This window comes from Lynx canadensis, chromosome C1, assembly GCF_007474595.2.
Source record: "Lynx canadensis isolate LIC74 chromosome C1, mLynCan4.pri.v2, whole genome shotgun sequence".
NCBI lineage: Eukaryota > Metazoa > Chordata > Mammalia > Carnivora > Felidae > Lynx > Lynx canadensis.
The window spans coordinates 97816013-97843980 of NC_044310.1; the positions used below are offsets into that span (position 1 = coordinate 97816013).

Sequence of the window (27968 nt, forward strand, 5' to 3'; positions counted from 1 at the left end):
CTCTGACTACATTGGCTATCAAGGAGGAGAGTCCGAAAAAGGAGGATTAAGTGGACCTGGGGAGGTTTTCATACTCTTTATACAGACTTCCAAATAGCCTCCTTATACTTAGTCTTTTTTATACCTACCTTCCACAGTGTCTGTTGCCTCTAATTCTTGAAACATTCTGGAGTCCTTTGGGATTGAATTGTTTTGCTTCTCAATAGTATCTTCCCTGTGTAGGCTCTTAGGTTTGACCTTGCTTTTCTTTTTTTTTTTTTTTTTTTTTTTAAATTTTTTTTTCAACGTTTATTTATTTTTGGGACAGAGAGAGACAGAGCATGAGCGGGGGAGGGGCAGAGAGAGAGGGAGACACAGAATCGGAAACAGGCTCCAGGCTCCGAGCCATCAGCCCAGAGCCTGACGCGGGGCTCGAACTCACGGACCGCGAGATCGTGACCTGGCTGAAGTCAGACGCTTAACCGACTGCGCCACCCAGGCGCCCCATGACCTTGCTTTTCTATACTACATCATTTTCCATTCCTTTTAACTGCTTTCCTTCGTTACATATCGTGGTTTGGGTCATAGAAGTCTCATAGTTTCATGGGAAATGGAATCTGTCTTTGTTCTCCTGGTTATTTCTTGGGTGATTTGGAATTGAATACAGGGCAGAGAGGTCTTTCTGCCATCTTGAATCTGCGAGTCTTCAGCTTGTCTTTATAAGTTTATCTTTTACCTTTTTCTTCACATGGACTCTATACTCTAGCCATCTGAATATTTTCAGCTCTTTAAATAAAACATGATCTTTTGATCCTTTGTGTTCTTGTATGAGTTAGAATGTTAATTTCTGTGTTTGATTAATTTCTATTTGTCTATCAAGACTCAATTCAGTACTCTGAGAAGGATTAATTTTTGTTTACATCCTCTAAGACTGATTTAGGTCTGTGTGTGTGTGTGTGTGTGTGTGTGCGCTGATTCATATAACATTTTGTCCTGTTACTAATAATATTCAAGTATAGTTGTCTCCTGGTGTAAGGCTCTGAGTTTCTTTAAGGTAAGTTTCCTTATCTCTGTATACTCAATGCTTATTATGGTTTGTGGAATGAAGTAGGTGCTCCATAATATTTATGGAATAAATGAGCCAATAGATTTCATTATATATCTATTTCATTATCTGTGTATTCTAAGTACTAACTTGAAATGCATATTATAATATTGGGTAGATCATTGGGTAGATCATATTAGTTTGTTCATTCACTTAGTAAATGTTTATTATGCAAATATGTACTAAATGCCAGGCACAACCAGTTGAAAAGCATATAAACAAGTACATAAATAATCGTAGGTAATGGTAAATGCTAAGGTATTATATTTAATTTTTCATATTTATATTGTATTATTTAAATATTTCATTTTAGGTATCACTACTATTGCTCCAAAATACTGAGAAAGAAAATGAAATGAAAAATTTGGTATTTCTGCTGGAGGAATCCAGAGATAAAGTTAATCGATTAGAGGAAAAGACAAGTAAGAATTTACATAAGAAAATATAACAGTGTGTCTTGTGTATTACTCTTGTTATATTTAAAATTTTGGCTTTCATTACAGTTTTGTCGTAATGCTTTCTAGTGCTGTAATTCTCAACCTGGATTGGATCTTTGGAGGAGGGTGTAATAGAGTCACTTAGGGAGATTTTTCAGTGTACATATGCTCTTTTCACTTTTCCATACTGTCCCTTTCTTCAGAATTTCAACAGAATGCTTCAAGAAAACAGGGATTTTCTTTCTTTTGTTTACTGATGCATTCCAAGTGCCTAGAACAGTGTTTGGCACACAGCATACTCAATACATATTTCATGAATGAATGAATACCCTGGGGACACTCTAGAGGTATTGGGAAAGGTATTAGGGAAAATTGCTTGTTAAACTAAATATACCTTTGATGATTAAAGTTTCTCTACTGAATTGGAGGGGAGAATGTAGGCAGAAGAAATGCCTTGTGCAAGTCATAGAAGTGTCAGAGTTAGGGTATATTTGAAACACTGATTTGTGTGTTTATATCTTAGAGAGCTCAGGTACATGACTGGAAAAGAATGTTTGGATCAGATTGTGAAGGTTCTTGAATGTCATGTTATGTTTAGACCACCTTATTGAATATTTTTCAAACTTGTTTAGGTAGCAGGGCACTTGGAAGGCATAATACACTTTGTGAAATACTGTATACCTTCCAGAGCATCATATAGATCTTGTGATATTTGTCACTTCTCTCTTAAAAAAAAAATTCTTTTTTTCACATGGCAAATGATTACATAGTTTGGGTGAAACGATGCCCACTCATTTTACATTACTGTCATTACTAAATCGGTATACTCCAGGTATGAAATAGTTTAACTTCCCATACGTTTTTTGTTCTTCTGACCTCTCCATCATGATTTTGGCTATTTCCTCTACCACAAATGAGCCTCTTAACCTCCACTCCAAATATTTTGCCTAAATTCCAGTGAACTCCTTATTCTTAAGAATGGCTTAACCATTACTCATCTGTGACTATGGGTGTCTTGCAGGCAGGGCTGTATTTCATTAAGTATCTGTGTAATTCAATGCCTAGCATATTGCTGTGTACATAATAGCTAAAGAGTTGTTAGGATGAATGAATGTTTAATCTTATCATTTAAACTGGAACAATTTCCTGGTACTAAGTAACTAATTCTCTGTGATTCTGCAGACTCATAAGCACTGAAATGTATTCATTTAAGTTACTTTTCATTGTGTCCCATATGAGGTATATCTTTTATTTTTTCTCTTTGTTTCAGTTGGGAGATCTTCTATTGACCTGTTACCTAATCCCACCTTCTGTGTCTAATTTGCTTTTCTTTTTAATTTATTTTTAAAATATTTAAATTATTTTTAAAATTTTATTTAAATCCAAGTTAACATATAGTGTAATAATGATTTCATAAGTAGAATTTAGTGATTCATCACTTGCATGTAATACCCAGTGCTCACCCCAGCAAGTGCCCTCCTTAATGCCCATTCCCCCTTTGGTCCATCCCCCCACCCCATCCAATACCCCTCCAGCAACCTTCAGTTTGTTCTCTGTACTTTAAGAGTCTCTTATGGTTTGTCTCTCTCTCTGTTTTTATCTTATTTTTCCTTCCCTTTCCCTATGTTCATTTCTTTTGTTTCTTAAATTCCACATATGAGTGAAATCACACGATATTTATCTTTCTCTGACTGACTCATTTCGGTTAGCATAGTACACTTTAGTTCCATCCATGTTGTTGCAAATGGCAAGATTTCATTTTTTTTGATCGCTGAGTAATTTTCCTTTGTTTATATATACACCACATCTTCTTTATCCATTCGTCAGTCAATGGACATTTGGGATCTTTCCATAATGTAGCTATTGTTGATAGAGCTACTATAAACATTGGGATGTATGTGCCCCTTTGAATCAGCATTTTTGTATCCTTCAGATAAATACCTAGTAGTGCAATTGCTGGGTTGTAGGGTAATTCTACATCTGTTGTTTCCTGAGTTGTTAATATTAGCCATTCTGACCAGTGTGAGGTGGTATCTCATTGTGGTTTTGATTTGTATTTCCCTGATGATGAGTGATATTGAGCATCTTTTCATGTGTCTGTTAGCCATCTGGATGTCCTCTTTGGAAAAGTTCACGTCTTCTGCCCATTTCTTCACTGGGTTATTTGTTTTTTGGGTATTGAGTTTGGTAAGTTCTTTATAGATTTTGGATACTAACCAATTATCCAGTATGTCATTGCAAATATCTTTTTCCATTCCATTGGTTGCCTTTTAGTTTTGTTGATTGTTTCCTTCACTGTGCAGAAACTTTTTATCTTGATGAAATATAATAGTTATTTTTGCTTTTGTTTCCCTTGCCTCCAGAGACATGTCTAGAATAAGTTGCTGTGGCCGTGGTCAAAAAGATTGCCTGTTTTCTCCTCTAGGATTTTGATGATTTTCTGTCTTACATTTAGGTCTTTCATCCATTTTGAGTTTATTTTTGTGTAAGACAGTGGTCCAGGTTCATTCTGCATGTCACTGTCCAGTTTTCCCAACATCATATGCTGAAGGGACTCCCTTTTTTCCACTGGATATTCTTTCCTGCTTTGTCAAAGATTAGTTGACCATACATTTGTGGGTCTATTTCTGGGTTCTCTGTTTTGTTCCATTGATTCATGTGTCTGTTTTTGTGCCAATATCATACTGTCTTGATGATTACAGCTTTGTAATACAGCTTGAAGTCCAGAATTGTGATGCCTCCAGCTTTGGTTTTCTTTTTTAACATTACTTTGGCTATTCAGGGTTTTTTCTGGTTCCATACAAATTTTAGAATTCTTTGTTCTGGCTCTGTGAAGAATGCTGGTGTTATTTTGATAGGGATTGCATTGACTACATAGATTGCTTTCTGTAGTATTGACATTTTAACAATATTTGTTCTTCCAATCCATGAGCATGGAATGTTTTTTCATTTCTTGTGTCTTCTGTAGTTTTTAGCATATAGATCTTTTATCTCTTTGGTTAAGTTTATTCCTCGGTATTTTATAGTTTTCAGTGCAGTTGTATATGGGATCAATTCCTTGATTACTCTTGCTGCTGCTTCATTATTGGTGTATAGAAATCCCACAGATTTCTGTACGTTGATTTAATATCCTGTGACTTTGCTGATTTCATGTATCAGTTGTAGCAGTTTTTTGGTGGAGTCTTCTGGGTTTTTCATATCGAGTATCATGTCATCTGTGAATAGTGAAAAGTTGACTTCTTCCATGTGAATTTGAACGCCTTTTATTTCTTTTTGTTGTCTGAATGTTGAGGCCGGGACTTCCAACACCATCTTGAACAACAGTGGTGAGAGTGGACATCTCTGTCATGTTCTTGACCTTAGAGGGAAAGCTCTCAGTTTTTCCCCATTGAGGATGATATTAGCTGTGGGTCTTCCCTATATGGCATTTGTGATGTTGAGGTATGTTCCTTTTTGTCCCTGCTTTCTTGAGGGTTTTTATCAAGAAAGGATGCTGTATACTGTCAAATGGTTTTTCTCTCTTTAGAGGATCATGTAGTTCTTTTTATTTTTTATTAATGTGATGTATCATGTTGGTTGATTTGTAGATGTTGAACCAGTCCTGTATCCCAGGAATAAATCCCACTTGATCGTGGTGAATAATTCTTTTAATGTAATGTTGGATTTGGTTTGCTGGTATCTTGTTGGGAATTTTTGCATCCATGTTCATCAGGGAAATTGGGCTGTGGTTCTCCTTTTTAGTGGGGGTCTTTATCTAGTTTTGGAATCAAGATAGTGACTGGTCTTATAGAATGAGTTTGGAAGTTTTTCTGCCATTTGTATTTTTTGGAACAGTTTCAAAAGAATAGGTATTAACTCTTATTTAAATGTTTGGTAGAATTCCCCTGGAAAGCTGTCTGGCCCTGGAGTCTTGTTTGTTGGGAGGTTTTTGAGTAAGATTTAATTTCTTTAGTGGTTATGGGTCTATTCAAATTTTCTTTTTTTTCTTTTACATTTATTATTTATTTTTGAGAGACAGAATGAGACAGAGCACAAGTGGGAGAGGGGCAGAGAGAGAATGAGACACAGAATCCAAAGCAGGCTCCAGGCTCCGAGCTTCAGTTTCAAGGCTTCGGGTTCCTTGGACCACTCAGGTCATGGGAACCTGGGCTGCAAATCTGCTTGAGGATTGGTTTCCTTTGGCTTCCTTTACATAAACAGTGTCTCAGCTTATTGTATAGAGGTTTAGTTCTTGGATTCCTTTCCTTTTTTAATGTTTATTTTTGAGAGAGCGAGAGGAAAGCGAGGAAAGCTGGGGAGGGGTGGAGAGAGAGAGGGAGACCCAGAATCTGAAGTAGGCTCCAGGCTCTGAGATGTCAGCACAGAGCCTGACATGGGGCTTGAACCCATGAAGTGCAAGATCATGACCTGAGCCGAAGTGGGACGCTCAATTGACTGAGCCACCCAGGCGCCTCAGTTCTTGGATTCTTTGTCTTATATAGTCTTTTTGGGTTTTCATGTTTCTTCTCCTGACCTCATTTTTTCATCACCTCATTTCAAATCAAAAGTCTAACTTTGCCAGGATCTGCAAATGCTTTCAGGGCAAAAGAGGGTTTCTGTGCTTATCTTACTTCTCCAAGTTTCTGTTTTCTCCTTCACTTGGTCCTGGTAATTTCTTACGATTTTGTCAGGAGCTTAATGATTTTAATATTCTTAATATTTGATCCTGGGTTTTTATTCCTTTTTAGAGGAATGTTTGAATGACATACCTTACTCATTACCCCAATGGAATTTTCAGTTTCAGTTTTATAAATGTCATTTCTAGGGGCGCCTGGGTGGCTCAGTCGGTTAAGCGTCCGATTTTGGCTCAGGTCATGATCTTGCGATTCGTGAGTTCAAGCCCCGCGCCGGGCTCTGTGCTGACAGCTCAGAGCCTGGAGCCTGTTTCAGATTCTGTGTCTCCCTCTCTCTCTCTGACCCTCCCCCGTTCATGCTCTGTCTCTGTCTCAAAAATAAATAAACGTTAAAAAAAAATTAAAAAAAAAAGTCTTTTCTAGAAGTCTTATTTAGTTTATAGATATCTTCCTTTTTTTAGTTTTTAAAGAATGTTATAATACTTTTTTTTTTTAATCCACAGCCAGTAATTCTAACATCTGAAATTTTTGCAGATCCAAGTATGCCTTTCATTTATTATGCTGACTCTGCTCATGATGCTTTGTTTTCTCTTGTGATTTTGAGGTCATGTAACTTCATCTGTGGAACTTCTTTAAGACTTGGATTGGAAGTAAATTTCTACAGAGAAAATTTGCATTAGCAGTTCTGGAATCCTGGGTGAACTTAAGGACATTTCAAATTAAGTTTCGGCTTGGAGCTTTTTAGGACATTCAAGCAGCATACATTCAGTTCTCATACATGCTGAAGTACTAGTTTGTGATTAAGATTTCTCAGAGGAGACATTTATTACCAGACTATAATAAATAGTACCATAGCAGACACCATAGTCTTTGGTAATCATTTCCTCTCTCCAGATCTATTTTTCCCATTTTGTTTTCAGAGGTGGACCACTAACCTTTTCATTTCTACACAGATTTTCAGAGTGGAACTTTAAAAAAATATGAACTTGGAACATTCTGTGGTCTAGCATCTTTCATCATTTTTCATAGTCTTTATGACTTCTGAACTACCTCTGAACAAGTCATATAAATCCTGTTATCTTGTCCTTGTTATTTTTCTAACCATAATTGCTATGATTCTTCCCTCTTACTTTATATTTCATGCTACTGAAATGCATTTCATTTAGACATTTAGATGTGTCATCTTGTCTCTTTCATTTTTGTCTTTGTACATGCTCTTTGACCTGTCTGTGATATTTCTTTCTCTCCTAGCTCCCACTACTCTTATTAATTCTTACTGGCTTTCAAATGTTTGAACTGATCTGTCACTTTCTGGAAGCCTTCCTTGAACTTTCCCTCTTTATGTCTGTCTCCCCTTACCTCTAACTTTTATTGATCCTTTTTGGCTTAGGTTCCCCGTCTGTATATTTCCAGAATTTCTGAGTGAGTGCCCATCAGCAGTTATCATTGATTATTTGTCTGCTTGCATTGTAAATACCATGAATTTTTAAGGCCCAGTTTCTAGTTTACACCATCATTATCATACTAATCGTTAACACTAATTGACTATATATGCTAGACACTGTGGTTAAACATTTTAAGTTGCATTATTTTGTTTAATCCTTCAAGATATGAATAACTATGATTATTCTCTTTCTCCAGTTGAGAAAAGTAGTGACAGACTACTTTATTATCATGCCTAAGTTTAGGTAGCTAGTAAGAGGACATAGAATAATTTGAATCCAGGGAAGAGGATGAACTTCTTTTTTCACCCTATTTTTTCCATGAGGTTTAAAAGTAGAATGCACACATATAAAGCACATAGACTAGTACGTAACATTTAGTATTTAATAAATATTAGCTATAGAGTCAAAAGCCTTTTTTCATAATATTTCAATATATAAATGTAATATTTTAGAAAACTCTAAAAATCAAGATGTGCAATGATAAAAATAAAGTATTGAATAATTTCACCATTAAGAGGTAAATAACTTGCAATATTTTTGTATTGTTTCCTTTCATATGCATTATTTCTATAAATACCATTTAAACTTGCCCTTTTTATTCTGCCCTTTTTATTTAATACATATTCTGTGAATATGTATTCCAATTTGGAATAAATGAAGTCCATTATCTTTTATAGTGGTTACATGGTATGCCATTGTGTGTATGTACCATCATAATTTAATTTATCTCCTATTGAATATTTAGATTGTTTCCTTTGTTTAGCTGTTATTAAAATGTAGCATCAAACATCCTCATGTTTACTGGTGAGTACTTGGGAGTTAATAGTCTTGAAAAGTCAGTAAAAGTAGATGATGGCCAATATCAGTGCATCTATATTTGCATAATTTTCCTTCATTTTGGAGTATCTCATGGAGGAAAGAAAAGTAGTTGAACAAATAATTGGTTTTCTTGGTATGTATTTTTTTTATTAAGTACTACCAATCCACAACTCTCTTTTTTAGAATTACAGAATGAAAACTTAAAAGAATCAAATGAGAAGCAGGATCATTTGACATCAGAACTAGAAGATACTAAAATGTCTTTGCAAAGAAGTGTGGTATGATTTAAAAACTGATTCGTCCATTCATGCTCTGTCTCTCTCTCTCAAAAATAAATAAACATTAAAAAAAAAATTAAAAAAAAACAAAAAAAAAGGGGCGCCTGGGTGGCTCAGTCGGTTGAGCGGCCAACTTCGGCTCAGGTCATGATCTCGTGGTCCGTGAGTTCAAGCCCCGCGTCAGGCTCTGTGCTGACAGCTCAGAGCCTGGAGCCCGTTTCAGATTCTGTGTCTCCCTCTCTCTGACCCTCCCCCATTCATGCTCTGTCTCTCTCTGTCTCAAAAATAAATAAACATTAAAAAAAATTTTTTTAAAAACTGATTCGTGTGTGATAAGCCTCACACTATGAGTCAGTAAATACTTATAAAATGTTAATACTGTGTACAAAGACCCGGAACTTCATCCCAGTCTACAAAATGCTTATAGTTTAATTAGAAACATTGGGTAAAAATGCATCAAAACTATAAGATAGAAGACTCTGCTAAATACCAACAGAGTGATTCAGGCTAAAATTGTTACAGTAGTTCTAAAAATGGAAAGAACACTGTGGGCTAAGAAGACTCCATTGGGAGGTTGGGACTATAGGTTGGCTTTGGGAGAATGGTAAATTGAAGTAGGAATACTGAATGGGCATTGAAATTGGCCAGGGTGGGGTAATGGAGGAGGGTGATAGAATAATAAGGAGGGAGGAGAGGCGGCAAAGGCAGATGAGTTCAGTTTTTTTCTTAAGGCCCTTGGATTATAGCTTTTGTTTTGTATTTTATTTCATTTAGATTACTCAGAAGGCTTTAGAGGAAGATTTACAGGTAGCAACAAAAAAAATATATCAGCTCACTGGAGAAAAAGAAACTCAGATGGAAGAATTTAATAAAGCTAAAGCTGCTCATTCATTTGTGGTTACTGAACTTAAAACTTCTGTCTGCAGCTTGAAAGAATTATTGACAACAGAACAGCAAAGGTAAAGCTATTTTTTATTTAGCTGATAAAAACAACTTATTTCCAATATTCACTGTATTTTCTATTCATTGTCAAGTGACTTCTAATTCCTATAGTATCTGTAACCAAGTAAGTCTCTTTTTTAATTTATAAAATGGGAATACTTTTTAAAAGTTTGTATTAGGTAGGCAGGTGTCCTGGGAAAAGATAGCAGGTATTCTTTAGGATAGTTCCCATGCATACTTGGCCACAGAGTCCAGCTATATAAACAAGCTCATAAGTGCTGATGCAGTGATAGTACATATTTAATTAAACTGTGGATCATTATTACCTTCATAGAAATAACTTCCCGGGTTGTGGGTTTGTTCTACTTGGGTCTGTAACCTCTCTGATGTATAAAATTAGTACTAGCCTGGTATAGGGTAGGTACTCAAAACATTTTTTTATTAAATTAATGAATTAATGAATATTATATGTAAGATATTCATTTGAATTTCATCTAAATAACAGTTTGTCTAAAGCTTGAATTAAAAACTTACTCTGTTTTCACTATATGTGTATTTTTAAAGCTGTGTTATGAGGCCTAAGTTATTATTTTTGTCCCATTAGCATTAGGGTTTAGTAAGTCTAGTAGGATGAAAGACAGGAACACGCTTTTCTGTGAATTCATGACCTGAACCTAGTAGTATTTCTTCTCTACTGCTTATGTATGGTGGTGGAAGAAAAGCTAGTTTTTCTACTTCAGCTCATCTTATATATTCTTTGTTGATCTTATAGGTGATTTTCAAATTTTGAAATTGTAAGTTAGCTTAAGTATCATCTGTTCCAATTATTTCAGTTAAAAAAATTTTTTTTAAGTATTTATTTTTGAGAGAGAGAGAGAGAGAGGGAAAGAGAGAGAACTGGGGAAGGGAGAGAAAGAGGTAGACACAGAATCTGAAGCAGGCTCCAGGCTCCAAGCTGTCAGCACAGAACCCGATGCAGGGCTCAAACCCACCAGCAGCGAGATACGACCTGAGCTGAAGTCGGATGCTTAACTGACTGAGCCACCCAGGGGCCCCCAATTACCTCAGTTTTATAGATGAGGAAGCAGAAAGCTAGAAGAGTTAAGTGGATTGCCCAATTCTCACATTTATATTGTTTCTAAGGCAGAATTCAATGTAACAGTAGTTACATATTCAGTCTCTTTTAAAGTTGTAGGATGCATTAATTTGATTATCATCAGTAGCTAAGAGATAAATTGTGACCATAAGCTTTAAGGTTTTATGCAGATATAATTAATATACAAGTATGGATTAATAATAGGGATACCTTATTTTGAAATGTTATACTATATGGCATGGTAGGTACTCAAAAATTGTTTAATTGGGTGAATCTGTGAAAGATATATTATTAAATTGCACCAGTTTTAGTTACTAGGTGAATTGTGATTAAAAGAATGTTTTACATGTAAATTAATATTTTACAAGATTGGAAAAAAGTGAAGATCAATTGAAAATACTTACCATGAAGCTTCAGCAGAAATCAAGTGAACTCGGTAAGATTTAGAGAATAACGTGTACATGATAATATTAGTCTATTATACAGATATAAATGCTATTTCAGATTATGATATAGTTTCTCCTTTGTCATTTATCAATAATAATTATTTTGTAACTTTTAATTTGATTTTCAAAGACAGAAAATTTAAACCTGATTAGTCATGTTGGATTATGAACTATCTATAGGAGAATGCTATCCTGTTTTGTCACGTAGTATTGTTAATACTCAATAGATTTCATGGCCAAAAGAGAAAGAAGTTCTGTAGTTGTGAATTTATAACCCTTTAATTAGCTAATCCTAATTTAACTCCTGTATTTCATATTTACAAATCTTCATATGTACAGATGTGGAGAATTATAAAGATATAAAAACATTTTTCCAATTTTGGTGAAAAGAATTATTTTTATAAATTAACTCAGGAATTTGCAGGTGTTTTCTAGACTGTCTCCACAACATTCTGTAAACTTTATTATTAGGTTTGAAAAATTGTGTAATTAAAATAATTGTAAGAAATTTTGCCCTGTTAGGATGTTTGGTTGAACTTCGAAACTTATTTATGCCTTTCCTTTGGCAATGCTTAATCTCCCACTATAGACTAGACCAATCTTTGAGCATCCAAAATTGTACTTTTCAGTGGTAAATAATTCCTTTGGTATTATTTTATATTACAATGACTGTAAATGCATTTTTCATCTAATTTTTAAATCTTCATTCAAAGCATAATGTAGTATTTTAAATCACTGCACATACCTACTTTCTTAGAATTATTCAATTGAATGTGATAGACTAAGGAATAAGTTTAGTCCTTAAAATATCTTTAGTGGATATTTATTTGTAACAATTCAGTCTGATATTGAAGTTAAGTGGCTGTTATTGTCAGATTAACAAATCAAATGCATAAGGTGATTTTTCTCATAATAGAGAACTCTCTAATTTAATGAGAGAAAGGTTGAACACATAAAATCATTAGAGCAATGTTTCCAAAATGAGGGGATGAGCAAGAATTCTATTAAGAGAAGGGAATATTAGAGTTTCTATTTCTATTTATTTTATGCTTTGCATATATTTCATAATGACTAGTATAGTACACATATTTATACTTTAAAATTTTCCATGATATATAAGTATGTATTTGTGTTTTATACGTATTTATATATTTGGGGTGAATGCTCACAGACTTGTTGCTGATGGAGATGTGTTAATGCTGATGACAAGAGGAAGCCAAAGGTATCAATGTGGACTGCAGAATTGGAAATGATTCTCTAGAAGAGGTAGATTTTAAAAGTAGACTTTAAGGTATAAAGAGGCTTTGGGTAGTTGTAGAGAATGATGGAATGTGTAAAGCATTATGTGTAGGAGAGCAGCATTAACAATGACATAAGTACTGAGCATTAGCTTATTTCCTTCTTTGGTTAATAGTATAGTTCTCAGAATCAAAATCTTGGATGATATTCTGTACTGTTCTTTCTCCCTTACTTTTCACTTCTAATTGGTTATCCAGTGCTGTTGTTTCTAACTTTTAATACCTATCTAGCTTGTAAGATCTAACTAATTTAACTCTATCTTGCAAATCTTTGTCTTTTTAAAAAATATTTATTTAGAGGGTGCACACAAGTGGGGAAGGGGCCAGAGAGAGAGAGAGAGAGAGAGAGAGAGAGAGAGAGAATCCCAAGCAGACTCCATGCTGTCAGTGCAGAGCCCTACCAGGGCTCAAACTCATGAACCATGAGATCATGACCTGAGCCAAAGTCAGACGCTTAACCGACTAAGCCACCCAGGTGCCTGTGGTTTACATTTTTAGAGGATCACTGCAACTTTTGTATGGCAGATAAATTTGGTGGTGGGTGGGGAATGATGATAGGAAAAGGACAAAGAGGAGAAATCATATTAGAAGCCGTTTGAGTGGTACAGGCATGAGAGACTATCTTTTAAAAGTGGAATCATATCCCACTTTTGCTAGCATTTGGTGAGCTCTTGAATCTGAGGACACTGTCTTCAGCTCTGAAAAGTTCTCTTAATTCTTCTTTTCTAGTGTCATTGTTCTCTCTCTCTGTAAATTTTGATAGGTGGATTTTAGAAATTCTGAAGCTTTTATATTTGTATTTAAAAATTTTTTTTTAATGTTTATTATTCTTAGAGAGAGAGAGAGAGAGAGAGAGAGAGAGAGAGCACAAGTAGGGAAGGGGCAGAGAGAGAGACATAGAATCAGAAGCAGGTTCCAGGCTCTGAGCTGTCAGCACAGAGCCCCAAATGGGGCTTGAACTTAACAAGCCATGAGATCATGGCCTGAGCCGAAGTCAGACGCTTTACCAACTGAGCCACCCAGGCGCCCCAATCTTTATATTTTAAAATTTCTCTCTTAAACTCTTTACTTTTTAGTTTATTTTGAGGGGAATTTTGGGAAAAAAGTTTTTTGGCTTCCCCCTAATAATTCAGTCTTTAGATATGTTTAATTTGCCTTTTTTTGTTTTTGGTAGAGAGCACATGCATGAGCTGGGTGGGGAGAGGCAGAGGGAGAGAGAGAGAATCTTTTTTTTTTTTTTAATTTTTTAAAAAAATGTTTATTCATTTGTTGAGAGACAGAGACAGAGAGAGAGAGTGCATGCACAAGCAGGTGAGTGGCAGAGAGAGAGAAGGAGACACAGAATCCAAACCAGGCTCCAAGCTATCAGCACAGAGCCCCATGCAGGACTTGAACCCATGAACCATGAGATAATGACCTGAGCCAAAGTCGGATGTCCAACCAACTGAGCCATTCCGGTGCCCCAGAGAGAGAATCTTGAAGCAGGCTCCATGCTTAGTGCAGAGCCCGACATGGGGCTAGATCCCACGACCCTGGGATCATGACTAGAGTTGAAATAAAGAGTTGGATACTCAAATGACTGAATCACCAGGCACCCCTACTTTGCTGTTTTTAAAGTCTTAGTTACCAAATTTTAAGTTTCTGAGAGCTCTAGGTGATTAATTTCATGGATATTGTATCCTGTTGGAACATACTATACTTAGCAAGATTTCTGCTTCTGTTTGCTCTATTAATTCCTTCTTGAATTTTATTTTAGTTCTTCTCTGAATTTGGTGTCTAACATTTATGGTTTTGCTTTTTCTTCACTAATTGGTGATTTTTGATTATTTACTCATCTAAATATTTGAGAATCTTTTTTCTCCCACATATGTTATAATGTGATTTTTCTGATTATGTTGGGGGGAGATGGGAGGTACTGTAGGGAAGGGTGGGCTCGGTAGCTAATCTTTTGGATTTAGGGGATTGTTTGTAGAGATCATGAGCTGTTTGGGGGCACTGCCTTACCCCTTGGGCTCCAATTCCTAGGATCTTTGATTTAACCTGAGGTGGACTCTGTGGTAGGAGGTATAGTCACCTGGTCTAGTTGTTGCACATAGTCTTCAATGAATTAATGTAGGTGACCCCTCCTCCTTCTAGGATTCTTCAGTATTTTGGTTTGTTTATGGTAGTCTGTCTGGTTTTGTTATTGTAAATATATATATATGATGAGGTTTTGGGGTGATGGCGGGGTCCAGAGCAGACGGCCAAGGAAGAATTCTTGAAGACATCTTTGGTGTAAAAAGTGATTTTATTAAAGCACAGGGACAGGACCCGTGGGCAGGAAGAGCTGTGCTGGGGTTGTGACAGGTAACTGATTATACACCCTCAGGTTGGGAGGGGATTAGGGATAGAGTAACTCTCTAAGGTATTTTGGAAGCAAGGTTTCCAGGACTTTGAGGGGCTAGCTGTGTTAGGAAAACACCATTTATTACCGTTCAGTAAAACCTATCATAAGACCCTTCATATGTATATCAGGGGGCCATAAGCTTGGAGTATAATTGCAAGCATATATCTTAGGGGAGTTGAGATAAAGGAAGTTTCCAAAGGAATTTTTATATGTTGAAGTAGACTTACAGATTCCTGGGGGGTCAGGATAAGCCAAGATTTCCTTTTGTCCCTAGCAGAGGTCACTCTGCCTGTTCCAAGGACTTGTCAGTGGGCTGTAGACAGTAAGGCAATTTAATTTTTCATTTGTCTTCGTTTTCCACATCATCACGGCAAACACTTAAATCCCTTTCCTTTTCTTGGGTAGCCAGGACTTTCTGAGGAATATCACACATATCCCACCTGGGGGTGGGTGGTGCCATTAGTCTGTGTTTTGCCCTCAGCTTGTCCTGCACTCCCTCATCATATATTTTTATATATGATTTATATTTTATATATATATATATACATATATATATATCTTTAAAAAATTTTATGGGAGTGGGGATGAGAGAATGTGAAGATATGCTTAGTCAACTATTTTTAATTAATCCTTGAGTTTGAAAAACTCTTTTTACCTAAAATGAAAATTGTGGTTAAATAAGCTTTGCTTGTGACAGGTGTTTCTTTTGACTCCATGCTGGCATTTCCTATTTGTTTGATTTTTCCTTAAAAATTGTGGGCAATTATTACAATATTTTTTATTTTTCACTTTTGTTTTTTATTATTTTTTTTAAATATTTATTTTTGAGAGAGAGTGTGTGTGCAGGCGGGGGAGGAGCAGAGAGAGAAGGAGACACAGAATCCAAAGCAGGTTCCAGGCTCTGAGCTGTCCACTCAGAGCTTGACGCAGGGCTCAAACTCACGAACCATGTGATCATGACCCAAGCAGAGGTCAGACACTTACCCAACTGAGCCACCCAGGTATCCCTGTTTATTTTTAATGTACAGAGTCTTGGAAATTTCTAGTAAATCTCTTATATCTCCATTTATTAAAAACCCTTAATTAACAGTGAAGAAAGACAATGTTTCAAATACAATAAAATTGTAGCTGACAGCTAGGCATCATTTGGGAACTTTGTAGGCAGTTAAAGAATTTAAGAAAGGAGGATAAAGGTGGTTTGGCCTGGAAAAGTTTTATAAATTTATTAGTCTAATACTGAATTAATAGAAGATAGACATAAAAGCCTTGTGTAGAGTGTTATTATTTAGGGTAGGAAAAAAAAAAAAGAAGGGTGTCAGCAGAGAAAACAGGAAATGCAAATAACACAAGGTCTTGAAAATCAAAGAAAAATAGAGAGTAGTTGATAGCATTAAATGCTAGAAAGCTCCACAATAAAGAGGACTGAGAATTGTACCACAGAATGGTTATTGAGGATCATAGTTTTAATAATGTAATTATAAATAACGTAATTATAAATATTTAATATAAATTATGAATTATTTATAAATATTTATTAAAGTATTTATATTTATAAATACTTATAAATAATGTAAAATAATGTAAGAGATGTAATTAATGTAATGTCATGAGATAGGCATTAGTTTTGCATAGGACTAAGAAAGAAATGTGTAGATAACAAACAGGAATTTGTTTGCAAACCAAAGAAATTGGACAGTAGTAAGAAGAGGCAGAAAGGTCAGTCAGATATTGTTTTGTATTCAAATAGATGTTTCGATGGGATGGGGGAAATGAAAGATTCCTTTACAGAGAGTCAGTATATATATTGGTTATATAAGCAACTAAAGTCTCAGAGGAGGTAGGAATGTTGAAGTCCAGAGTACAATGGTCAGAATTAGCTTGAGAAAATGGATCACTTGTCCTTTTTAGTTGAGAGTGAAGATTAAGAGGCCAGGTATTTAGACAGTGATGAATTAAAGGTAAAGGTACATGCTGAGTGACCTCATTCCAAATATATTTGGAATATATGTGTGTGTGTGTGTGTGTGTGTGTGTGTGTGTGTGTGTGTGTGTGTCTATTGCTTATTTTGACTAATGAACTCCAGGCTCATTTGGTTGTGGAATTAACTTGATACAAACATTGCTATTAATACATATCCATTATTTTTGTGTATTTCCATTTGGACTTCCTCTATGCTTTATGGTGCTTTCTTTCTTTTTTATTTTATTTTTTTTTACCTAAGGCATTTACTTATTTATTTTTTAATATGAAATTTATTATCAAATTGGTTTCCATACAACACCCAGTGCTCATCCCAACAGGTTCCCTCCTCAACGCCCATCACCCACTTTCCGCTCCCTCCTACCCGTCATCAACCTTCACTCAGTTTATTCTCAGTTTTTAAGAGTCTCTTATGGTTTGCCTCCCTACCTCTATAACTTTTTTTTCACCGTCCCCCTCCCCCATGGTCTTCTGTTAAGTTTCTCAGGATCCACATAAGAGTGAAAACATATGGGATCTGTCTTTCTCTGTGTAACATATTTCACTTAGCATAACACTCTCCAGTTCCATCCATGTTGCTACAAAAGGCCATAATAGCCAAACTCTGGAAAGAACCTAAATGTCCATCAACTGATGAATGGATAAAGAAGTTGTGGTTTATATATACAATGGAATACTACTTGGCAATGAGAAAGAATGAAACCTGTCCTTTTATGGTGCTTTCTTTAGTTGCACTAAACCATCTCGGTTTTCTTCCCTTTCAAACTGTGGTATTCTTATTTCTCATCTCTCCTTTCCTGTTCTTCTAATCTGGCTTTTCACACCTTTTATTCTTTTGCTTATTTTAGAAGAGATGACTAAGCTTAAAAATAACAAAGAAGTAGAACTTGAAGAATTGAAGAAAATCTTGGTAAGTATATAGTTTCTCTTATTAATATAGAGCAGTTATTTTTCAAAATAATATGAATCTGTTGACCTAGTCTCATACACTACAGATATTTTATATTAGTGTTTTCAGCTAAATATAAAAAATACACTTGTGTTTTAGTAAACCACATTCTTATCTGTACCAAGTTTTATACATCTGTCTTGGCTAAAGTGTTTATGTTATTTGAACATGTGTTGACAGTACATTTAAGTAAGAGCAATGCATACGATATAGCTGGTTGTAAATTTGGTATGCCTTTGATGCCTTTGAACCATAAAGCTACACTTTTAAGGAAGATATGTATGTTATATATTCAGTAGCTATGTTAAGTGTTCAGATAGAATCACGTTTAATGAATTTGTTAGGGTAGGCTTCATTATGTTTTAATTGATTATAATGTGTGGAGCATGGGTGGCAAACTTTTATTTAAAGAACTGGATAGGAAATATTTTAGGCTTTATAAGCTATATACAGAATGTTAATTCTCCTCTCCTCCTATTTCCACACCCCCTTCTCCTCCTCCTCTCTTTTATTTTTAAATAAAATGTAAAAATTATTCTTAGGTCAAGGGCCTACAGAAAGAGATTGTGGGCTGATTTTGTGTAGCAGGCTGTAGTTTGCCAACCCTTGCTATATAGTATTGTTTATGATTATAGATATTTGATGGTGGGTTTAACCTATTGTGTCTCTACCTGACTTTGCAACTCCTGATTCTTCCATCTCTTGGGAAGCATTATTTCCAAATGCTTATCTTTTCTCCACTGAATTGCTTTAACTCAAACTCTTGTGAATAGTAATGTTTACATTGCTTTCAGATTTGATAATGCAGCCTTATACTTTAAGTTTCAGCTTGAATATCAGTTGTTTAGGAAACCTCTCTTTAATATTCTTATCTAGTTTAGGTCTCTGTATGGCCTGTTCCCATAGCCACCCTGTACTTTTCCTGTATAGCACTTATCACAAATAGAATTACTTTATTTTTGGTAAAATTATTTAAAGCTTTATTCACCCTTTTGATTCCCCCTTACTTAGCACAGTAGGTGGTATACAGTAGGTCTTCAGTTAATAAATAGTGGAATGAATGTATGCTCCCATAAGGGCTAAGGGCTAAGAATCCATGCCCTGTTTTCCTTGTAAACCTAGTACTTAGTACAGTGACTGACACGTTATGAATATTTGTTGAATGAATGAATACTAAAGCATTATTTTTACTGTGAAGATTCACTCCTATGCAGACAAGAACTGGTTTAGGGTTTTGTTATATTTGGACAGCAATAGAACACAATATCTTGGTCCTTAAAATTATGTTTTGATTTGGTAATCTAGCTCTTTGCTTCTTAACTGTATGACTAAGAGCAATTTAACTAAACTCTTGATGCCTCAGATCTCCATCTCTGAAATGCACATAGCTAATGGGGTAGTTGTAAGGGATAAATAAAATAATACATTTGCCCTTTTAACAAACATTTGTTGAGTTTCTATTATGCTATACTCTGGGGGTACGGTTGGGAGCAAATGGATGCATATGCAGCTTTCATGGATCTACAGTCATGAAATAATCACATTTAAATATAAGCAGTCATTCAAAGGTAATATTACAATGGTGACAAAGGCAATAAAGGATTACTTTTCAGTGCTATGAGGCCTATAATTAAGGAATTTGAACTAGTTAGGTCAGGAAAGTCTTTTTTTAAAAAAATAAATATTGAACTGAAATTCAGAGAAGGAAGAGCTTATCAGGTAGAGGAAATATTTATGTGCAAAGTTTCTTTAATAGGAAGGAGTATGGTGAGTACAACCTCGAGTGAAAAGAAGAGAATGGTACAAAATGAGTCCAGAAAGTTAGGTAGTAGGAGCTTGGCAGTTCATGGCCTTTTAAATCTTATCAGGATAATTTTGTATTATCCCAAGAGGTATGGGAAACTCTAAAGAATTTCAGTAGGGAGTGACTTGGTTTGCATTTTGAAAAGCTCATTTGGCTTGCAGAATTGAGAACAGATTAAGATAGAACAGTTAATTAGACAGACAATCACAGTAGCTAGAGGAGAGATGATTGTAGCTTAGGCTGGGAAGTAGTGGTGAGAAAAAGTGGATGGTTTTGAGAGATATTTAAGATTTAAATACTTAGGTTGATCCAGGATGATACTAGCATTTGTTGAAAAGATTCTTTTTTCCCCTTGAATTGATTTTGCTCTTTTATAAAAAATCAATTGGCCATATTTGTGTGGATCTGTTTCTGGACTATTTCTGTTTTCTTGATCTATTTGTTATCAATTCACTGACATATTAGTGTTTTGATTACTGTAGCTTAATAGTCTTAGATTTGGGTAGTGTGGTTCCTCTGGCTTTAATATTCTTTTTCAAAATTGTTTTAGCTATCCTAGTTCCTTTATCATCTAGATTTTCAGCTTGTCTATTATCTAAGGAAATCCTACCAGAATTATGATTGTAATTGTGATTGTAATTGTAATTGTTATTATGATTGTGATTGTGTGAAATCAAGTTAGGTTGAATTGCTGTTATTACTTATGTTGGGTCTTCTAATATATGAACATGGTATCTCTCCATTTGTATAGATCTTCCTTCATTCTTTAGCATTTTTTAGTTTTCAACATACAGATCTGTACATGTTGTATTTATACCTAAATATTTCCTTTCTGGAAAGTGTTTTAAGTAGTATTTAAAAGTACTTTTCTCAAAAAACCTGTATTTTTCCAGTTGTACATTACTAGCAGGTGGGGATACAATTGCTTTATGCATTGGCCTTGTATCCTACAGTCTTGCCAAAATCATTTATTTTTTTATTTTTTTAATGTTTGTTTATTTTGAGAGAGAGGGAGGGAGCAGATAGAGAGGGAGAGATGCTGTCAGTGCTGAGCCCGGTGTGGGGCTCAATCTCATGGCTGGTGAGGTCATGACCTGAGCGGAAACCCAGAGTCAGATGTTTTAATCCACTGAGCCAGCCAGGTACCCCTTTTCAAGATGACTTACTAGTTCTTGGAGTTTTTTGCACATTCCTTATAATTTTCTATGTAGACAGTTATTTTGTCTGCAAATAAGGACAGTTGTATTTCTTTTTTTCTTGTCTAACTGCACTGGCTCAGACTTCCCAGTATGATGTTGAAAAGGAGTGGTGACCATGTACATCTTTGATGTGATCTTAAGGGAAAATATTCAGTGTTTCACCATTAAATATGATGTTTAATTCTAGTTTTGTTTTTTTTTTGGTGGAAGTGCCCTTCTGTTCCTAGTTTAAGCTTTTTTCTTATGAATCTGTGTTGAATTTTGTCAAGTGCTTTTTCTGTGTTTACTGATATCATGTTGTTTTTCTTATTTAGAATATTAATATTCTAATCAATGTCATACATTGGTTTTCAAATATTGAATCAGGCTTGCATTTCTGGGATAAATCCCAGTTGGTGTGGTATATTATCCTTTTTCTAAATTGTTGAATTTATGAATATTTTGTTGAGGATTTTTGGTTTTGTGTTCTTGGGAAGTCTATAGTTTTCTTCAGTGGTCTTTATCTGGTTTTGGAATCAGGCTAATACTGGCCTCATAAAATGAGTTGGGGAGCATTTGTTTCATTTCTGTTTTCTGGAAGAGATTGTATACAACTAGTGTTATTTCTTCTTTAAACATTTGGTAGAATTCTCTGGTGAAATCATCTGGACTTAGAGATTCTTTTTTGGCAAGATTTTAAACTATGAATCTAATGTTTTTCATTATTACAGAACTGTTAAACTGTTTTATCTTAGGTGATTTGGTAGTTTGTGGTTTCTAAGGAATTAGTCCATTTCATTGAAGTCAACTTTCTGTGCATAGAGTTGTTTGTAGCATTCTGTTATTTTTTTAATATCTATGGAGTCTATAGTCTATACTCTTTGATTACTAATATTGGTGATTGGTGTCTTCTGTCTTGTCAGTCTTGATAGAAGTTTATTGATTTTACTGACCTTTTCAAAATAACCAGCTTTGTGTTTTGTTGATTTTTCTCTACTGTTTTTCCATTTTCAGTTTCATCAGTTTTGGCTCTTATCTTTACTATTTCCTTTCTTCTACTTGCTTGGGTTTATTTTGTTCTTTTTCTAGGTTCTTAAGATGAAAACCTAGATTGTTGTTTTGAGACCTTTCTTTTCCATTTAAACATTTAATGCTATAAATTTACTTTAATCACTTCCTTAACTGCATCCCACAAATTTTGATATCTTGTATTTTCATTTTTATTTAGGCTAAAATATTTTCTAATTTCTCGATTTCCTCTTTGACCCTGGGGTTATTTAGAAGTCTGTTATTTAATTTCCATGTATTTGGAGATTTTCCTTTTACTTATTTCTAGTCTAACTCCATTATGGTTCAAGAATATACTTTATTATTTAAATTTATAAAGGATATAATCTGTCTTAGTAAATGTTCCATGTGTACTTGAAAAGAATGTGTATTCTGCTGTTGTTAGGTTCTATATGTGTTCTTTAAATGTTAGATTCATTTGATTGATGGTGTTGTGAAAATCTTCAGTGTTGTCGATTTTTTTTTGTCCTGTTCTATTATTACTGAGGGGTGTTAACATCTCCTATTTTGATTTAGTAATTGTCTATTTCTCTATAATTATGTCAATGTTTGCTTCACGTACTTTGAATTTCTGTTATAAGTCTCACATTCATATAGAACTATTCTGTCTTCCTGACAAATAGACCTTTGATCATTATTAATATCTCTCTTTATCTCTGACAGTATCTTTTTGTCTTGAAGAATGTTTATGGTTTGCAAGGTATATCTTTCAAACTGGATTAGTCTTCTATTTGTAAACATTTGTGTATATGTATATATGTAGTCTGTATATAATTGGGTCTTCCTATGCACTATTGCTAGAGTTAGCTTTTTAAATCACAGATGCGATCATGTTATAGCTGTATCAAAATTTTAAATAGCTCCACCGTTGTGATCTCATGCTTAAGTAAACAACATGAAAATTGACTTAAATCTGGGGCGCCTGGGTGGCGCAGTCGGTTAAGCGTCCGACTTCAGCCAGGTCACGATCTCGCGGTCCGTGAGTTCAAGCCCCGCGTCGGGCTCTGGGCTGATGGCTCAGAGCCTGGAGCCTGGTTTCCGATTCTGTGTCTCCCTCTCTCTCTGCCCCTCCCCCATTCATGCTCTGTCTCTCTCTGTCCCAAAAATAAAAATAAACGTTGGAAAAAAAAAAATTAAAAAAAAAATTGACTTAAATCTATGTTGGATAACAGGAGGAGTTGATAGTAATTAAGCACCTGTAAGTAAAGAGTTAATGGTTGTTTTATACTTAGTCTTGCTCACTTTCTAGAGCTGTGCCATCCAGTATGGTAACTAGAGGCCAAATGTGGCACTTAAATTTAAATTAATTAAAATAGACCAAATTAAAAAAAACAAGTCAGTTCCTCAGCTCCAGTAGCCACATTTGAAGTGATCAGTAGCTACCGCATGTTCCTGTTATTGCAGAAAGTTCTATTGTATAGGACCCATCTAAAGCAAAGATTGACAGAATTCTTCTTTAAAGGGCCAGTAGCAAATTTTTAGGCTTTGTGGGCCATGTGGTTGGTCTCTCTTGCATCTATACAGCTTCGTTGTTACAAGGCAAAATGGGAATATACAATACATAAATATGTTGGCTGTATTACAGTAAAGCTTTATTAAAAACAAGTAGGGACTGGATTTGGCCTGTGGGCTGTAGTTTGTTGATCCTTGATTGTCTAGAACATTGAATTTAATTTTTTTTCAATATATGAAATTTATTGTCAAATTGGTTTCTATACAGCACCCAGTGCTCATCCCACAAGATGCCCTCTTCAATACCCATCACCCACCCCCCCTCCCTCCCACCCCCCATCAACCCTCAGTTTGTTCTCAGTTTTTAAGAGTCTCTTATGCTTTGGCTCTCTCCCACTCTAGCCTCTTTTTTTTTTTCTTCCCCTCCCCCATGGGTTTCTGTTAAGTTTCTCAGGATCCACATAAGAATGAAAACATATGGTATCTGTCTTTCTCTGTATGGCTTACTTCACTTAGCATAACACTCTCCAGTTCCATCCACGTTGCTACAAAGGGCCATATTTCAACATTGAATTTAATTCTTGATACCTTATTTAAAATTGTATATTGACAAAGGAATCCTCGGGGAATGAAGTAATTTAAAACCATTTCATAGGAAGAATGATAATAAGAATTAGAGATTTTAGAATGGTTAAGAGAAAAAGAAAAGTTAGGGAGTGTTGATAATTCTCTTCAAATATTTGTCAGCTATCATGTAAAAAAGGAATTAGACTTCTATGCGACTAAGAAAGGCAGAACAATGACAATTGCATGGAAGTTATAGGGAAGCACGTTTTAGTGCAATATAAAGACAAACAGGATTGGTAGGATAGTGAGTGACTAATAAATGCTAATAAATTGGAGTGAATTATGCATAAGATAAGGTTTGAATTCAATGACCTGTCTGATTTTTTTTTAAACAAAAAATTTTAGGGCTCTGTTTATTCAATCCTTTGTTATCATATTTAGTTTTGGAATTAACTTATTAATTACTTGTTTTCTCTTTTTAAAAAATTTTAGCCAAAGAGAAACTCGTAAGTCTCTTCAGTCTAGTTAGGTAGTTTGATCATTTTGCATACGTTTGTGCTTTGGTTGTCATGATTTATGGTGTTCTTAAATAGGTAGAAAACCAAAAGCTTTTAGATGAAAAGAAACAATTTGAGAAGATTGCTGAAGAATTAAAAGGAACACAGCAAGAACTGACTGGTCTTCTCCACACCAGAGAGGTTTGTTTAGAAAAGATACATTTTGTCCTGCAACATTTTGTTAGTAGAGTACAGATTTACAGAATAGATTATGGTATAGCTATTAGCTTTGTGAAAGATTTCTTCACAAAATTCCTTTCAAAGGAAGTGTTCCTGCTACATTTAATGTACTAATGATTAATGTGAAACACATCTAGAAAATCTTCATATTCTAATGTGGGAGAGAGAGGTCAGCATTTAAGATATCAGGAGTATGCATCATGCTATGGTTTATAACAATCACATTTTTGATGTCTTCAGTATTCTTAATTTAAACATTTAAAATTTAACTTTTGTTAACTTCTTAGTTTACAATAATTTTTATAGTGCTTATGTTATAATTTTGGAATATGTTTTTTATTTTATAAAGGTATTTTTTCAATCCATAACAGTATTATGTTGTAACTATACAATAGTTTAAAATAGTAAGAACAGCTTAGTTTTTAAGATACTACCTGACTTCATTAATTATTATATTTTTTATTGATAATATAACATTTTAATGCAGATTAATTACCTGGTTGAGTAAAACTGATGAAAATATTTTATAATTTGTAAATACAATTTTACTGGTTGAGCTTTAGAATATCAAGATGGAATTTACTTGTATTATATTTGTCATTATTCATTATTCTAAAATTATAATGCTTTTGGCATTAAGTCTATTAAATTTTAAAATGTGACATTTTCTTACCAAATTTTTGCCTAATATATGAGTTCATTACAGATTGGCCATACTTTTAAAATCAGAATATTGTAAAAATGTTTGCTGTGATTATACACATTTATTTTCCAGAGAAAAGTGCATGATTTGGAAGTACAGTTAACTGCCATTGTGACAAGTGAGCAACATTATTCCAGACAGGTTAAAGAGCTGAAAACTGAACTTGAAAATGAGAAGTAAGTTTTCTATCTATAAATAACTTACATATTTCATTTTTAAGCTTTCTGGTAGTTAATAAATTAGTAAATTATATTCAATATTTATTTGAATGGGGTTAAAGTTGTATTTATTCCTAATTAGAGATCAAAATAATTTATTAATTTTACTGCTAATGAAATTAACAATGGTGTGTGTGTGTGTATATATATATATATGTATGTGTATACATATACACATATACATGTACACAGACACATATATATATACACACACCATTGTTAATATATATATACAGATAAATACATATACATATATACATACACATATATATATAATTGACATAAAAAGAGTATATCACAAAGTTGGGAACTTCTTTAGAATATCAATATATTACTTTTCTTGGCAATACTTAGTTCCTCATAAAAATAATTATTTGCAATTCTACCCATTTATTTTGGTTGCTTGTTAAATTATTTCATAGATTTGTTTTGGTGAAGTGACAAAATACATACACATCATTGAATTCTGGGTAAAACTTATTAACCAAAATTCCTTTTAGTAAATGGACTGGTTATTTATACGTTAGTTTAATGTTTCCTATTTCAACCTTTCAAAGCTATGTTTGCTTTTTCAACCTTTCATTTTCTAATCTACTCTTTGATGAATTTCCAGTATTGGTTAAGTAGGAGAAGATAATAGGTGCTTGCTACTGAAATCATTCCATAGAACCACACAGTTCCCCCTTCTTTGATTTAAAATTGATCCTGACTGCACTAATAGCAGTAGTAATCTCTCTTCCAGTGTGGAGTATTTGAGATCTTGTAAGAGCAGTTTAAGTGTTGTGCACAAAAATTAAACCTCATTTTACTTATTTTAATGAAAATATTTTGTTAAAAATAGCTCATGCCTCATGTACTACTATAATCAAATCACCAGAAGTTTGGAATAGTTTTGAGACCGTCTACTAGAGAAAAAAAATTATATGAGAAAGTAAGACACCCTTCAAAATTTGTGGAAAAGTATGGGGAGGTGAGGTGTAGGGAATATGCAAGGAAATCTGTGGCATCTTAACTTAGTGTTGAAAATTTCAAATGTGTAAAGTAGAGGGAATAATGTAATGAAGCAGCACATAGCTATCACTGCACTTCAGAAATTATTAATTAATGGCCAATCTTATTTATATTCCCAGCCCTTTCTCCCTTTCCCCTAAGATTATCTTGAATTAAATTCTACATCATATAATTTAATAGGTAAATATTTAGGTCTGACATGTTTTTAAAAAACAGGCTTAAGACTACTGAACTAAATGCAAGCTGCAACAGGCTTTCACTGGAGAACAAAAAATTAGCACAAGAAACAAGTGAAATGGCCCTAGAACTCAAGAAACAGCAAGAAGATACTGATGTGAGTTGTAAAAAGAAAGTACCAGTGACTTAGTTTTCTAACCTGTAAATATAGGGGGCTCGAATAGATGACTTTCCAAGATTCTTTACCCTTTACAAATCTGATTATCTTAGAGCTGATCCTCTGTTTCAGAAGAAAAATACGCATATTGATTTAGATGGTGATAATGGGCAACAGACTATAGAACTACCCATTGATAAAGTTAATGTAATTTTAAGCGTTAGGATTTTTATGAATATTTATTCAACAAGTATTTATCAGGTAAATCATATGACAATGTGGAGGATACAACGATGAATAAAATACCTTCTTTCCTCATTAAGATCTTATGACTCAAGAGAAGAACTAAATGCTCAAATAACTTAAAATACTATGTTATATGTGTTGTTTTTGGGACAAAGTGTTATCTTCTTCCTTGGAGGAAGAGAAGGCTTCAGAGAGAACATAGCATTGATTTTGGTCTTAAAAGATGACTGATTATAAGTTCAGTAGGTAATAGTGAATGGAAAAGCATTCCTTGAAGTCACAACAATATGAACAAGGATAGAAGGCCTTAAAGTATCACTGGGAGACAATAAGTAAGACTTGCTTTTTAGCTGCTGTATAGAGATTACTAGGGGAGTAATTAAAATAAGGCTGGAAAAATAGTATGTAACTATGCAAGTTAAATAGCTCACTGTCTTGTTTTATATATAACTAATTGAATTTCATGGTGACAGATAAAGGTTTTAAATATCAGTTTCAATTTTATTTTTGTTGAAACAGAATTATTAACATAAACAACATTTATTATTTCTTTAGAATAGCAAAAAGAAAGAAGAACGGATGTTGAAACAAATAGAAAATATGGAAAAAACTGAAGCACAATTAAGGCAAGACTAATGAGTTGACTTTTTTTTTGTCTGGCAAAAGATTTTAGTATTTTTCTATTTGTTATGCTTAATTTAAATTACACTTAATGTTGGATATGGTATAAAGTAAAAAATTAGAATGATTGCTTTGGAGTTCTGCTTAAAAATAAAATCATAACAATGTCTTTTGTTCTAGTGTTGAAATAGGTTAGACAGGAATTTTAAAGCATCACGAACTTTCTTATATTTTAATATTGAAGAAAATAATTATA

General features: G+C 34.2%; 1 protein-coding gene across 1 annotated transcript in view; it reads left to right on the forward strand.

Annotated features, from left to right (window-relative positions):
• SYCP1 (synaptonemal complex protein 1) overlaps positions 1 to 27968 on the forward strand; it is a 121891-nt gene that overhangs the window by 32391 nt on the left and 61532 nt on the right. Inside the window, exons 11-19 of the mRNA XM_030327378.1 lie at positions 1398 to 1506; positions 8582 to 8676; positions 9451 to 9635; positions 11083 to 11150; positions 17673 to 17734; positions 24436 to 24540; positions 25355 to 25458; positions 26728 to 26845; positions 27647 to 27717. Coding sequence (XP_030183238.1) covers positions 1398 to 1506; positions 8582 to 8676; positions 9451 to 9635; positions 11083 to 11150; positions 17673 to 17734; positions 24436 to 24540; positions 25355 to 25458; positions 26728 to 26845; positions 27647 to 27717 — 917 coding nt within the window. The remainder of the gene's footprint in view (positions 1 to 1397; positions 1507 to 8581; positions 8677 to 9450; positions 9636 to 11082; positions 11151 to 17672; positions 17735 to 24435; positions 24541 to 25354; positions 25459 to 26727; positions 26846 to 27646; positions 27718 to 27968) is intronic.